This window comes from Acipenser ruthenus, chromosome 4, assembly GCF_902713425.1.
Source record: "Acipenser ruthenus chromosome 4, fAciRut3.2 maternal haplotype, whole genome shotgun sequence".
NCBI classification, from domain to species: Eukaryota; Metazoa; Chordata; class Actinopteri; order Acipenseriformes; family Acipenseridae; genus Acipenser; species Acipenser ruthenus.
In genome coordinates this window covers 33300639-33317330 of record NC_081192.1, presented here as the reverse complement: position 1 = coordinate 33317330, position 16692 = coordinate 33300639, and the positions used below count along the sequence as shown (strand labels likewise).

General features: G+C 39.3%; 1 protein-coding gene across 3 annotated transcripts in view; it reads right to left on the bottom strand.

Annotated features, from left to right (window-relative positions):
• The window catches only part of LOC117400230 (dysbindin-like), a 121303-nt gene that overhangs the window by 65682 nt on the left and 38929 nt on the right, over positions 1-16692 (bottom strand). For all 3 annotated transcript variants that reach the window (XR_009328451.1, XM_033999846.3, XM_059022304.1), the window contains 2 exons: positions 12598-12730; positions 2288-2310 (listed from right to left, as the gene is read on the bottom strand). Coding sequence is in view for 2 of the 3 variants with exons in the window: in XM_033999846.3 (XP_033855737.2) it covers positions 2288-2310; positions 12598-12730 (156 nt within the window). In the remaining variant the exon portion in view is untranslated. The remainder of the gene's footprint in view (positions 1-2287; positions 2311-12597; positions 12731-16692) is intronic.

The window sequence follows — 16692 nt, the reverse complement described above, 5'->3', positions numbered from 1 at the left end:
TCCGCGTGTACCCTCACATGTACTCTGAAACGTACTGGCGCATGACCAATGAAGTGTTGTATTAGCTATATTACCTCCATATGGAAACACACTAGTCTGTGTGACAAACATGGTTCGTCTAATTTTCCATAAAGAAGGAACTTGTACCTGCTTTCGTTTTGTGTAGTAGACATCTTTCAAATTGTACATGTTTGCTTCGCATGTTGTATTTTGATGTATTATTATGATTAATGTTGCATTCAATAAAACTACTGTAATGCTCTGTGTGACAGCAGACAGCCGCAAACTGCCTCCATACGTCGTTTTCTTATTTCTTTATTTGATGTTTCATTTTTTCCTCAAATTGAAGGTGGGAAATTTGGGCTGCGTCTTAATTCAAGGGCATCTGAAATTCAAAGGGATACGGTATTTAAATATTTTTTCCTCTTCAATATCTTACTCAGCTAACATAATTACATCTTTTAAGTTAAAAGCAGCATTAACATACAATACAATTTAGCAAATCCATAAAAAGATGCTTAAGCACTTTAGAGTCATAGTCATGGTAAAATGATTCATATAATAACAGATTCTTGTCACTATAGCACTATAGGTCCCCAGTGGCAGTCTTCATTAGCTCTTTAACAAAGAGTAATTCCAGTGAGCTATGAGATACATTTCATAGCATTAAAATGTGTGTTGTGGGCATACTTGCATTAAAAATAAAATGAGATGGTTAATTTGGGAGCCACTGTAAAACTCCATAAGTGAATAGCTATTCTAAAACATTAAAAGATAAGTACATTGAACAGGGTTGCAAAAATACACCAATCTGGGATATGAATGCAGTAAAGCTAATGTACAAGACACATCGCCATTCTGCCTAATTCTAATTCCACCAGGGAAGCAGGGGTGAAAATCTTCCAGACTGTTCTCCATTTCATCACATTTTAAAACTAAAAAATCTCTAATTTCTGCAGTCTTTAATGTGAAAGGTCCTGCCAATCAAGCAGCTGCTATCGGCCCTCTATCAAATTTGCTGTCCAGCCTTTAGTTTCTGAAACAGATATGCAATAGGAAGCTTTTATATATATATATATATATATATATATATATATATATATATATATATATATATATATATATATATATCAGAATGCATGTCAGGGATTCCACTATGCATAAAATATTCAAAACGTCATGTGAGGGACAACATATACAGTACCATGCCAGGGTCCTAAAAGAAGTACAGCAAGTATGTGGAATGCCAAGTTGCATTTAAGATAACAGTCTGTATAACAGGATAAACACAGTGTTCTAATGCACCATAAATGACAACAAATGCGAAAGCAGGCAAATGATGAGAAAATGCCCACTGTTGCACGGGTGTAATAAAACTGCTCAATAGAATACAAAGCAGCAACAGGGTTTAATAATACAAATGCATACATACAATGGAAATCCTTATTTCTATAATATATTTAAAAAACAAAATTAAGCTGGTGCAAACAGATTGCCACTCGAGCTGGATTTTCTTTTATTGTTTTTGGTGGTTTGCTTTACAGTTTGAGTTGTGAAAGTTATTCCAGTAACTTTGTCAGTCTTAAAGAGATTTGACCAACTTAAGATCCAACTGCATACCAACAGTTATGGACCTTGGTTCTAACTAATTTTCTACAATTGTGTTTCAAGATATTTTCTCAAATATTGTACTAAAGTTATAAAGAAATGTTATATTTGGCAAATGGCAGCAATGACCATACAACCTTCCTTGATACAAAGGGACACCTTTATAACAGCACTGTTTGCTAATATACAGTAGTGAGAGCTGAGAGAGGTACATATGACAGCCTTGTGTACAACATGTCAAATGTGGGGTTAATTGGCCCAATTAAGTAATTTACGGTTCAGCTGGAAAACCATATTTTAAAAAATGTGTATACAACAGGTCTAATGCGTGAATATATTTGAGGAAAAAAAAAAACATTTGTGACAAAGAATCCATTATTGTGGAACAAAATTAATTTAAAACAAACAAACAAGACTGCCAGGCAACGCACATACCGCCAAATGCTATTTTTATAATGCAAGGTATGAGGAGCAATAGAAACTGCCAGTTGAGCTCTTATTTGAAAAAATTAAGCAAACACCTTAACATCTACAGGTCACATTGGACTAGTCAACTAATCAGCTCTAATCAGCAAGCTTGAAAACAGGGAACAGGTTTAATAAGGCCAATATCACAATATCATCGCATTTACAAAACGTCACTTATGCCATGTACCATAGAAACAAATAATGAACTTACCTTTGAGGGTTTCAAGTTCTTTCCTGTGAAAAAAAACAAAAAAACACTTGAGCTTTGTATCTAGAAAAAGAGACATTTTAGTGACCAGGGAAGATAAATGACCTTGTGGTTATGTCCTGCTACAGTATTAAATATGCAAAGAAAAACCAACTGTATAAGATCAATTCAGAAGATTAGCTTAATGCCAGCTTCCTCCTGTCTGTGCCAAAACAAGAACTGAACACATTTTATTTGGCTGCACGTGAAAAATACAGGGACATATGCCTGTAGCATATCTGTTACCTTTTGTAGCTGATTATTAATGCACAACTGGGTTACAATGAAAAAAATAAGTAATTCTGGTGGATATCATATTGGATGTATTTTGAAGGTCCAAACCAAGTTTGTAGCATTCAATAAGCCTGGTGCCAATAGTGTTTTCTTTTTTTTTTTTTTTTTAATATAAAGTTTCTTGCTGGTATTTAACTTATATAAGTTACATGTTACTGTCTAACACAGGTCGAGGTAGTCAGTGTTTAAATAACGCAATATTGACAAAAAATAACTAATATGGCAATTTGACATAAATCAAATAAAAGACCAGTATTTTTATTTATTTATGAATTTATTTGTGGTTGTTAATTCATACCGTACATTTGGTATTTAGCAGTAGTGTAGCAGCCACATATACTTTACATCAGGGGTCTCCAATCCTGGTCCTGGAGGGCCGGTGTCCCTCCTGGTTTTTGTTCCAACTGTATTCCTAAATTAATTAATTGTACCAATTAAGCTTCTAATTGTACCAATTAAGCTTGATCCAATTAAGTAATTTACAGTACAGTTGGAACAAAAACCAGGAAGGACACCGGCCCTCCAGGACCAGGATTGGAGACCCCTGCTTTACATCATCACCTTACATCAGGGATTCTCAAACCTGGTCCTGGGGACCACCTGTGTGTTGTGGTTTTCATTCCAACTGAGCTCTCAATTACTTAACTAAACCCTTAATTGAACTAATAATTTGCTTAATTAGGCCTTTTTAATTGATTTCAGCTCTTAAAACAGTTGCAGAGTTCAAGTTACTTATAAATTTTTATAGCTAACTTGAAATCTGCAACAGTTTAAGCCAAAAACAAGTAAAAAGGTCTAATTAACAAATGATCAGTTCAATTAAGGGTCTAGTTAAGTAACTGAGAGCTCAGTTGGAATGAAAACCAGCACACACAGGGGGTCCCCAGGACCAAGTATGAGAAACCCTGCCTTACATTTCCACTTGTAACATACACCAAATGTGGTTAAACTGTTCCACAAAAACAACCTATACGAAAGATGTAGCAGGAAGCTATGTGATCACATTTGACCTTAGGGTTTTTTTTTTTGTTGTTTTTAGCAGGTTACACCATTGCCAGCCATTTAAGTTTGTGATTAAACTAGGGTAGCAAATACAGCCTACCATGAATCAACGACACACAAATTATAGGGGTTTTATAGTACTTTTATATGAGGTGGGTTGGAAGTTTGATCCATGACACCAAAGAACTGCACTAATAGATGCATGCGTGGGGGTGTGACAAAACATGAGATAAAAAAGAGTATGCTTGTCTTTTCTAATACACAGTGGAAGAGTTGAAGGACAAGGAAAGTTGCTTACATATATGATTCACTGATTAAATTACACCAGTGGGCTTTGATCAATTAAAAAAACAACTGATTGATTATTCTTGTCTACCTGAGTGCAATATTAAAAAACCGTGCGAGAAAAACAGATCTTGAAAAATGGCAGGGGGTACTTACTGGAAGGTCTATCCAATATTTCACAATATCTCAGAATGAAGAAAAAAGACTGCAACTTGCAACATTTGCTCAACTGTGCTTTCCTTTCACGGCAGTCCTACACACTTATCGTATCATCTTCGTTGCAAGTAGATTATTTATCTTTTAACCCAAAGTATTTCTTTCAAATTGAATCAGAAAAACTGTCTAGCATAGTGACTGAACTACAGTTTACAGTATATTGTTAGGGTTTGCTGTTACTACCATTAAAATGTAAACTGGAGAAAGTTAAAGAAATGTTCAAAGCTGGACATGTTTTTTTTTTGTATTCATTTCTAAATCTTGTGCAAGAGAGGATTGTGCAAACAAGACAGAATCAAATAAACAAATACTGGTACATCTTGACATAGCAAACAATCAGATACCTTCCCCCTCTTATTTCTCTTATGCTACTGTACATTTTGCTATTCTTTTATAATGTTATACCACATTAAACCTTTACAAGGGGAACAAAATATTCAAGTCAAGTGTTATATTTGAACTTTTCTAAAGTCATGGGGAGCCAACAGTAAATCTGTGCAAATACTTGGATACATGTGAATGGGGCAAAACAGTACATGAAACTAAGATAACAACGGGACTTTCATGGGCCTCATGAAACCACAGGACTCAGAAGAGACAGCAATTACAGAGGAATTCCAAAGCCTTCTGGGAAATCCATATGCCAGCAGCCTTTACTCACTTACAAATCGCTGTTTCCCTTAATTTGTATATCTGTGGATAACATGTTTTCTCTGTGCAAAGAAGCAGATTCAAAAGTCCATTGACAATTTCAAACAAAATTGTCAATCCCAGCTCAGTATTAGGAATTAAAGGTTTGTCTACAGTATTCCAACTCTTATTAACTAGTCCCCACAGAAAGCCGTAAAATTTCCTAAAATCTGCAATGATTAAAGAATGTTTTCTTTGGCAATGATTTTTTAATGAAAAACCATGTTAATGAGTATAAATAAATAAGAAAAAGTAAGTCACAGTTAGTTAAACTCATTTTTGTATTAAATCACTTTACTAAATCACTTTACTAAAACCTGTGCTTTAGTACTGTATGATGCTAACCTGCAATTCACTGTTAGGAAACTCAAGTAAGGATTAAAATTACTTTTGTTATTATATTATTAGGTTTTGTCTTTTGTAAATTCTTAAGTCTGTTAATGACCATTTAACTCAAAAGCAATTCAGGAAAACAAGGCACCCATGCAGCTAAAGTATGAATCTGCCATCTTCTGTGATTACTGCTATGGCTTTGGTCCTGTTCTGAAAGATCAAAAGGAAGTCATTTGAATTCAAGAGAATAATCTGCATATAACTCTATTCAGATCACACAGTCCTATAATTAAAATAGTAGTTTCAGAGTTTCAGTGACAATGAACTTCTACTAAAATGGTAAACCTGCTATTAAACTACTCAAGAGACTGTTTAAAACACAGCACTTTCTATTCAGGTGCATATGGTATACATGGGGTTTTGACAGTGACTTTGGCAGGTAGTCTTTATATATAAGTGGTCTTTAAGCAGTTTTGTGCTAGGGTTTTAATCTTGACATTTTGTACTGATCGATTAATCATCCAATATATGAATGAATTAAATCACACCTGCCTGTTAGTGATATGAAATTGCATTGCAAGACAATTACAAGCAATAGAAATATTAACATGATGCTATTGTAGGCGGCTGATCGGTGAAAGAAAACCACTTGCAGACAGATGTTTGAGAAATCAATCCAGATGAAGTTTATTCTTGTGTCTCCCGGATATACAGTAACTTGATTATGCCTTTTCCAATTATACAAATAGGAATATTAACTTATTTCTTGCAAGTCTGAAGCTGCCAAAGTAATGCACTGAGTACACACTTGTGCAACAACCATAACGTTATGTTATTATCATAACCCGGGTTCCCTGAAATAGAAATGTAACCACTACTGTATGGGTATTTATCTGCTGAAGACCCTGTAACCTCAATATGATTATTATTATTATTATTATTATTATTATTATTATTATTATTATTATTATTATTTCTTTCTTAGCAGATGCCCTTATCCAGGGTGACTTACAATTGTTACAAAGTATCACAGTACAAAGTACTGCATTCTAAAATATCACATTACAAGTTATCACATTCAAAAATATCACATTAGAGAATATCATAATACAGATAAGAGCAGTTATGAAAGTACAATAAGATCAAATTCAAGTAACAGCAAAATAAAGAATACAGTAAATTATAAGAGCAAGTTCAACTAATAGCAGTTAAAACTTATAATAAATATTTGCTTATATGAGTAAAGTCCAGTAAGAACAGGTAATATGTATGATAAATTGATGAGAATGATTTCAAGTAAGAGCAAAAAATGTGAGTACAGTTACCTATAAGAGTAAAATCAGATCCAAGATATGGTAATTAGTTATAATTAAGAGCAGTAGTTGAATGCGGCAAGGTATGGAACAGCTCAGTGCAAGTACAAGCTGATGCAAGTAGTGGTACAAGTGGGTGCCATAGTGAGAGTTGTAGTGTTTACAGATGCCGTCTGAACAGGTGTGTCTTGAGGAGGCGCCAGAAGGTGGTCAGGGACTGAGCAGTCCTGATATCCGTGGGTAGGTCGTTCCACCACTGAGGGGCAAGGGTGGAGAAGGAGCGGGCTCTGGAGGTGGGGGAGCGGTACAGCTAGTCTGTTGGAGGTGGAGGAGCAGAGGTGTAGGGAGAAATTATAGTCTGGAGATAGGAGAGAGCAGAAAGGTCACAACAGCGATAGACGAGTACAAGAGTTTTGAATTGGATGCGAGCAGCGATAGGGAGCCAGTGCAGAGATCGGAGGAGCGGTGTAGCATGGGAGAAACAAGAAAGGGAAAAGACAAGGTGAGCAGCAGAGCCTGTGACAAAGCTGCTCATCAGAGCCTGTGATGCAGTCATGCCTGCCCCCGAGGGCATATAGGGACTGCAGACACAGATCTCGTCATCATTTTTCCTTCAAGACTGCTGCAATCATGGACGCAGCGACCTTGAAGGTCAATGGTTACAATTCTATTTCAGGGAACCAGGGTTATGATAAAAACCTAACATTCCCTGTCAAGTACGATTACCATTATCTAAATTGGTGACGAGTTCCGTGTGGGCCTCTGCCTGCGCTGGAGACTGAGCACAAATGGGTCAGTCGTCTAGGTAATTGAGTACTCAGATGCCTCCGAGTCTCAATGGGGCCAGAATAGCTTCCATTTACTTTGAAAAGGCACAGGGAGCTAGAGAGAGGTCATATACAGTGCACAGAACCATAGGGACCTCCTGTGCTCTGATTTTATGGGGATGTGAAAATACACCTCTTTCAAGTCCACCGTGGTGAACCTGTCGCCTGGCCTTATTGACTGCAACAGCTGTTGCATTGTCAACATCTTGAATCTCCGCCGACTCAGATACAGGTTGACATGTCTGAGGATTGGTCTGAAGCCACCATCCCGCTTGGACACCAGGAAGTACCTGGAGTAGAACTCTTCTTCCAGATGAAGAGGGTGTACCGTGCAAATAGTCCGCTTTAATAGCAGAGCTATCACCTCCTGAGACAACATCACAGCGTCTCACGGATCTGTGACTGCTTTCGAGTCTCACCTGCAGGTCAGGGAACTTGCAAAGTTTCAGTAGCCCTCTTAAATCAGCAGCAGAAGGTCTGTTGACAGAGAAAAATGAGCTACTGGGACTGCGCTGACCGAGTCTACCACCTCAGAAGGGAACTCCGGATCGCCCACCTCCTAAGAGGCGGCAATGGAGAGGAAATCCTCTTGCTGCCAGTCTGTGCTCACGCAGCAGCTCAACCAACACAGCGCCCTGCTGGGAAACAGCTGCCCAGAGCTTATCCAGCTGCTCAGAGTCAGACGATCTATGAGACCAGTAGCTCTTTCTCCTCCTCTTCTTTGTAAGGGAAACAGAAGGAGTGGAAGGAGAGGTAGAGGATGATGAGGAAGACCATGACAGTGGTCTCCTATGTGGGCTTTTCCCCCGGGTAACTTTCCTGCTCTGCCTTGGCACAGAGCCATCAGGGGAGGATGCAGCTTTTAAAGATGATGGTGGGGTCCTGTCCAGGTTGGATGGACGTGGACCGCTCAACAGAGCTAAGAGACACCCGTTTCTCTAACATGGACCCAAGCAGAAAGAGCACCTGCCATGCTTATCCTCCACTGGGAGACTGGATTTGCATAGCTTGCATGGGTAAAACCCTGGTATAATGCAAGCAGCAAAGCAGTGTACAAAACTTTAACGACTGCTGCCTCAGTCTGTGCTGCTCCTGTATACAGTACTTACTGTAAGAGGTGCAGTATACAGTACTTGTAACCAAAAAATTAGCTGTCAGACAGCACAAGCAGCAATGCCACTGTACAGTATGTCACACCGTAAAAAAGATTGAAACAGGGCGAATCAAGACTCAAACCAAATCCGCTGGTAGTGGACCAGAGATGGTATCACTGTTTAAATACAGTAGGTGAACCGGTACGGGGCCTTAGCTCCGGTTTGGTACGGTGCCTTGTTTACAGTATTTTGAACAGAGATGACAGATTTGTTCGGTACCCGTACGGTATACTCTGTACGGAACTGGTCAGTACGGTGCGTACCAGAGACTGCCAGATACACGGCCCAGGGTAGTCGCACAAGAATTGTGTGACCACATGGTACACTGACTTTGCCCCGCCCAAAAGTCAGGGATATAGATGGGCGAGACCATTGTCACCGAGCGGTTCTGCCATGTGGTCGGTGCCCATCCCACAATCCCGACACCCTGGAAGCTGCAGTGAAACTGGCAGAGGATTTCGAGGACTCCCTGATGTCCTCCAAGACTGGCCTACTCACCGCTCCCTCACCACGGAGCAGTAGAGGACCGGCTCCCCTCCCTGTTCCACCTCTACCCATGACTGGACCGAAACCTCCCAGACCACAGACCCCAATGGGCAACCTTACCTTCCCACCATGGAGGCAAAGGTTAGCCCCCAGCGGGGGAATATATGCTGCCCCTGCCCCACTGCCTTATCAGCAGCGGGACATATATACATAACCTCAGCTCTCTCTGTCCCTCCTATCTGTTTTAGGTGCCAACAGCCAGGACACATCACCCGGTTAAGCCCATCTCTCTTGTATTGTTGATGTGGTTATAGGGAAAGTGAAAACCCATGCATTAGTGGACACAGGGTGTGAGCAGACCTTAATTCGAACAGCTCTCTTGTGCGGTGTCGTGGGTCATACATCTGTCTCCTGTACCCTGTACTAAAAGTAGACCTATCGGTGGGACCGATAAAACACCCCATGGTAGTGGGGGTAGCGGAAAGGCTACCACACCCAGTAATTCTGGGCTGGGACTGGCCAAACTATACAGGATTGGTTAAATTAAAGGCAGCCCCATACACGTAAACATGGCAGAAAAAGGGAAAGGGGAACCGACTGGCAAGATTTTCCCCTTTATAACTGATTTGTTTTCCCCACTTTTCATCCTAGAAAATCAAAACGAGAGAGACAGATTGAAAAATGGGAGGGAACAATGAGATGAGGCTGGGGGCTGGTGGGAGAAAGCTCTAATGGTAGCAAACGCCAAACAAAGGGGGTTGGAACACAGTGTTACTGAGCCATCCAGGGCAGAGGCTACTCCAGACCCTCTCAATACACCGGACATGTGGGACCGAAGCGCGGCCCTAGTGTGGGACCAGAAAAACGATTCCACACTGGTGCACACTTGGGGGCAGGTCTGGTCTATTGAAGATAAGGATGTTGAAGGCGCTGGGCAGCTAGTATATCCACATTTCATTATAAAAAGAGCAATTATTATATAGAGTGAACCCTGTGACAGGCACAGGACAGCCTGTAACACAATTAATGACTCCCCCCATCTTGTCGGACCGAGGTCATGAGGCTTGCACATGACATCCCTTTTTCAGGACATCTCAGAGTCGATAAAACTATTGCCCCGATTTTATTGGGTAGGACTTTTTAAGGATGTGTTGAAATATGTAGCCACATCCTCAGACTGCCAGCAAGTAGCACCGGGTCAAGTGCGCCACCGCCCCTTAGTAAACCTCACTAGAAAGTGCACTCCAAATTTAATTCAATGGTCAGTTTGACACTATCAAGCAGAGACTTTGTCTGGCCCCTACCCTTATCACACCAGATTTTAACAAAGGATTAATCCTCCACTGAAGTTTCGGATGTTGGTCTGGGGATGGTCTTGTCCCAATAGGAAGATGGAGTAGAACACTCCATCCTGTACATCAGTAAAAAGATGTTTCCCCGGGAGCGAAAAGGAGTGTTTGGCCATTAAATGGGCTCCTTACGCCTTATGATATTACCTACTGGGACATTCATTCGATCTCATCACGGACCATGCCCCACTCAAGTGGTTAAGAACGATGAAGGACATCTGCTGCAACGCCAGATGCCCCAGATAACTCTGTGGCATCTGGCGTTGCAGCACTTCATGTACCAATAACAAAGACAGAATAACTAAAACAGCGGTCAGAGAACCATTGGCAAACTCACATCACAACATGGTCTCATTTGAAGGGGACTTTTTCGACCTGAAAAAAGAAACAAGGACCAGGGGTCACAAATGGAGATTAGATAAAGGGGCATTCAGAACAGAATATGGGAGGTACTTTTTACACAGAGAATTGTGAGGGTCTGGAACCAACTCCCCAGTAATGTTGTTGAAGCTGACACCCTGGGATCCTTCAAGAAGCTGCTTGATTCTGGGATCAATAAGCTACTAACGACCAAACGAGCAAGATGGGCTGAATGGCCTCCTCTCATTTGTAAACTTTCTGTGATGATAACATTACCCCCAATATATTTTACCCATTTAACCAAGGTCCGACGTGGTTAGTTCTCTATTGGGTCTATGGCAAATTTAGAAATATTAAAGGAACCTTAAATTTAATGACAAACATTTCGACTAGAAGTCCTCTTCAATGTATTCAAATGTTGGGAATGGTATTTTGGAGTGCTGGCTTTCTGTGTTCATCCTCAAGGCCCATCTCTCTTTTTTTGAACATTTTTATTTCTTAGTTTTCTACAGAAAGCTATTTGTGTAAATTGTCACCAATCACAGAGAGGTATGTACTGCTTTAATTAATTAACAAAATAGAAATCCTTTCACATTAGGTCAGCAAAAACTGTGAAAGCCAACTCAATAAAGGGATTAGAGAGATTAACCTCCTAGCTGTGAAGCTTGCTTTATCAATTCCAAAACATGCTGCTGAAAACTAGCTGGAGCACAACAGTCTGACAATGTAAGGACTGGTTTAGTTTTCCTTTCTATTAACTCTGGTCAAGGCCAATACTAATGATTGGTTTACGGCTTATGTCGTATTTGTATCCTAAATACATTAACCAGTTACCGTTCAAGGTGTTAATCACTTCTCTACCACACAATACAATGCCTGAGGCTTTCTGCTGTACGTATTCCATGGTTAATCTTTGTTGTTTATACTCAGCTGCTGTTTCCTTTACATTCTTTTGAGATTCAAATTGATTCAGTGTAACCAAAAAGCTCCACCTTAATCTACTGTTCATATGAGTCTATGCACTATTTAAGCGAGATGAGAATCATTAATCGATTTGTATGTGTATTTATTTTGTATGCCAAATGCTGAATATACAGCAAATAATATTAGAGAAGGTCTCAGTTGGTTCACATCTGGAGTACTATACTAGAAACAAGGAATCACAGATTGCTTATATTAAAAACTCAGTAAAAGCCAATGCTAAGTACAAAGAAATTTAGAACTTACCATTTCTACAATGACTGACCAAAAACTAGGAGAATTAAGAGTACAATTAGAAAAGTCTGCAATGTATATGGGCATATTACATGGCATTTGATCCACAAGGCCTACATAAAGCTGTGTGTGTTTCTATTCCGTAACTGTCATAGAAAAGCAGAATGATCTTACAAAGGGCATGATAGTGTGTCACTATGCAACTGTCTCAACCCTCAAGACAGTGGCTGCATTCAAGATGTGTCTATCAAGACACTTGAAATGGCAACATACGCAAAAAAAACAACCCCAAAAAGCACAACTCTAAAAGCAAGCGGGTCATAATGTAATTTTGTGTGCAATTGTGTGCAAAATCACAGAAAACTTAAACACTGGATATAAATGCAGCTGTTTTCACCTGAACAAGGCACCGGCAGCAATGCATTTTGGGCTACTAAATTCTCTCCTATTTTTTTTTTTTTTGGGGGGGGGGGGGGGGGGGGGGAGTTAATGTACATAATTAAGGTTGTCACTGAATTCTTACTGTTCTTATGAGTTGTTAGTGGCCAAAAAGGAATATAACAATATTAACAGTATAAAACTAGCAGTAAACAACTTAGTTGGAAGAAACAGCTGTCACATTTATTTCTTGTTTTAGACCATTAAAATTAAGTATTCCTTTGTAAAAAAAAAACAAAAAAAAAAAACAAGTGGCTTTCTGGTTGCTTCAAAATAGGCCCAAATTGCGGGTAAAAAAAACAACAATCAAACCTTTTTTTCTCTTTGTAGTTTTCCACCTGCAGCATCTGGAACTGCTTATAGCCCTGCAGCTCACACTGGCCACACAGGTCTTCAAGGTTTATCAAGTGGCTCTCCACCTCCTCAAAGTCCGCCTCCAGGTGGGCTGCGAGACAAAGCATGCACAGTGTAAACAGCTTCAGCCACCTCCCTGTCAAAACCATAGAGACTCTGCCACTGCACAGTCCTCGAACAACAAAGCCCTCTTGAAAAGACCCTTATTTGATTTTTAAAAACAATACTAGGAATCAAAGGGTTAAACGTCCTGACTGAAGTAGTAAAATCAAGCGTCATTTTCAGTTTTGAAAAAAAAAATATATATATATATATATTTTTACCATTATACATAGCATGTTATACTAAATAAAAGCTTTTTACAAACTAGTACACTGAAAATTGTCAAAAAGGGTCAAAACTAGGGGTCAAAAGGTAAGGAACGTATTTCAAAATGTGTCATTACAGTATAAATGTATGCACTGCATGTTATACACCATCAATTCATTAACAATATGCACACTATATGTGCATACTCTACCAGCAAATTGAAGGACAAGAACAAAGGGATGAGGTCGTCATGGATTTATATGTAAAATGGGGCATGTTATTTAACAATAGTTCGGCCCGGGAAGTGAAACCTACGAACTATGCTTAAACTAGCTATTTTCCGTATGCTGAACCCATATAAAGGTTTACCACAGTAAATTTGCACTGCAATTGTGCAGTTTTCCCATGCTTTTCTCGTGGTTACACTGTATTATGAATGTGCCATACAGCAGTTTACCATGTTTTATTTTTTTTGCCTAACCATACCTCTCTGTGCTATGTATTATGCTTTTTTTTTTTTTTTTTTTTTTTTTTTTTTTTACTGTATATCATGTATTATGCATTTCTCTGTATTTGAAGTATTATGGATTTCTTGTTGTTACTGCATCTGGTAAAGCACTTTGTGATGGTGGTCCACTATGAAAGGCGCTATATAAAATAAAGACTGATTGATTGATGACACTATGTAACACAATTTTTGTTCCTGGGTAGTAAGTGTTATTTCCTAATTGCTTATGCCTCAAAAGTATAGAAAATGGCTATTATTCCCCACAAACTTTGCTTTTGTGACCAGGACAGTGATATTTTGAAATTTACCTATTTCCAATGAGAAAATGGGCGAATTTGTGTCTTTTCGTTCACATAAAGTCAGAAAAAAAACAACATATGAATCCAAATTAACATGTATTTATACTAAAGTAATACAAAAATGACTACAAAAGATTTAGAAGTGAGTAGTTTTTCGAGATTTACGATTATACTTTAAATCACTTTCACGAATCAGCCCCCAAATGTAGTCTCCCATCATGTTCTCGTTATACTGTCCTTGGTAGCGGCGTTCAAAGTCCAGTATATCCTGGTGGAAGTGCTCGCCTTGCTCCTCCGAGTATGCTCCCATGTTCTCCTTGAATTTATCAAGATGAGCATCAAGGATATGGACTTTGAGGGACATCCTACAGTCCATTGTGCCGTAGTTCTTCACCAGAGTCTCAACCAGCTCCACATAGTTTTCGGCCTTGTGATTGCCCAGGAAGCCTCGAACCACTGCGACAAAGCTGTTCCAAACCGCTTTCTCCTTACTAGTGAGCTTCTTGGGGAATTCATTGCACTCCAGGATCTTCTTTATCTGTGGTCCGACGAAGACACCGGCTTTGACCTTTGCCTCAGGACAGCTTAGGGAAGAAGTCTTGAAGGTACTTGAAGGCTGCCGACTCCTTATCTAGAGCTCTGACAAATTGTTTCATAAGGCCCAATTTGATGTGCAGTGGTGGCATCAGCACCTTCCGGGGGTCCACCAGTGGCTCCCACTTGACGTTGTTCCTCCCCACAGAGAACTCGGTCCGCTGTGGCCAGTCCCGCCTGTGGTAGTGCGCCTTGGTGTCCCTGCTGTACCAAAGGCAAAGATAGCAGGGAAACTTGGTAAAACCGCCTTGGAGACCCATCAGGAATGCCACCATTTTGAAGTCTCAAAATGCGTCTGCCGGATGCTTGCAGCCTCTTGATGCCATCTCAGAAAAATGCAGATATGTATCCACTTAGGCAGCTGGAACTAAACTGAACTGGTGGGCTTAAGGCCCCTGTATTTATACTACTATTTATATTACTGGAAGTTTACTCAGCACTGAATCTATCTGGAATGTTCTGGAAAATAGGTACATTTCAAAATATCACTGTCCTGGTCACAAAAGCAAAGTTTGTGGGGAATAATAGCCATTTTCTATACTTTTGAGGCATAAGCAATTAGGAAATAACACTTACTACCCAGGAACCAAAAAAAAAAAAAAATTGTTACACAGTGTGATTGATACAATGCTTACCGTTGCTTTATTACACTTTTCTATGAACCTAAAACGTCTACTAAGGTAACGGTTAATGAATAAATGTGGGTAATATGGAGTATAAGCTTTATGACAAGAGGGCGAAAATACATAAAAATAATTTATTAGTTTTAATTTTAGAATTTTTTTGGAAAGTTGCAGTGATGAGATTGCCATAAGTAATGTTCCACTAGCAGAGCCGTAGCTCTTTTGTCTTGGTTATAAAATACCTTGCTTATAAAATCAATAGTCACATCACACCATCTCTACAAAAGGCTTCCAGACAAAATCAGCATTTAAATGGGGTAATTTTTCAGAAAGTAGCTTTCAGCTCAATTCCATAAATCATAAAAATTAGGTTATGGTGTTGGTAACCTACTGGTAAATGTATCCAAAAGCAAAAACAAAATAAAAACCCTTTTGTTCAAATTCAATAGATAAAAGACAGTGATAAGCTACACTGGTACTTATTATAGCTATAGTATTATAAGTATTAAAACCTGACCCCCTTTTCTTGAATAGAATATCTTTCCTTGAATTATAATGTTTTTCTCCTTTAAAATTGGGAAATGCACGCAGCTTTTTTTTCCCCTCAATACCCTTCAAATTATTTAATTGAGTTTGGTACTGGCTGAGCACCAGAGGGATTATAGGAGGCTGTGTGGTCCAGTGGATAAAGAAACAGCCTTGTAACCAGGAGGTCCCCGGTTCAAATCCCACCTCCACCACCAACTCACTGTGTGACCCTGAGCAAGTCACTTAACCTCCTTGTGCTCCGTCTTTCGGGTGAGACGTAATTGTAAGTGACTCTGCAGCTGATGCATAGTTCACACACCCTAATCTCTGTAAGTCGCCTTGGATAAAGGCGTCTGCTAAATAAACAAATAATAATAATAATCATAGGGTTAAATGCACAAGGGTCAGACACCAAAAATAAGAAATGACCATACATACAAAATTACATATTGTGTCGGGTAGAGTGGATCTTTTGTAACTGTGGATAGTTCACCCATAATTTTAAATTACTAAAATGATACTGTATACAGAACAGTCAACTCATTTTATTATTAACTTTATAAGGGCTGCACAAATATGCATTAAAACACACAAGTGATGAGGCAACACATAACCCTGTTTTGCCGTGAAACTTAAAATATAATACTAGGTATTGTATTGATTACAATAGTGGTAATAATTTATTTTTCAGTTGGTACAGGCTGCTATTTTGAGCATGTTGTAATGTAATGTAATAAGACACACTGTAATGTAATAAGAAAGCTGCAAACATATACATTGTAGGGTTATGTATGCTGTATTGTGCTGTACCTTATATTATAATGTTTCAATACTGTACAGCAACTTTGTGTATTTCGGGGGGCTGGAGCTGGGGTTATTCGCTTGTGTCATCCTGCTAAAATACCTGTCAGTCACCCTATTTAAACGTGGCCAGCTTCCTAATTCTCGTCTTGCTTTTCAGTTTGCGGTTACCACGCAGACTTGCAGACCGAATCTTTAAAAAAAAAATGACTACTTGCTCGAGGCAGCTTTCGTTTTCATCTGACTCAGATGAAGATTTTTTTCTCTCCTTCTGGCTGTCTCCCTTCAACAAATAATCCACCGAAAAAATTTTAAAAGAAATCCGCCCATCCTCTCCTTCATCTTCTCCGCCAATCCTGCTGCTTCAAGCTCTGCTTATCTAGCTGTGCCC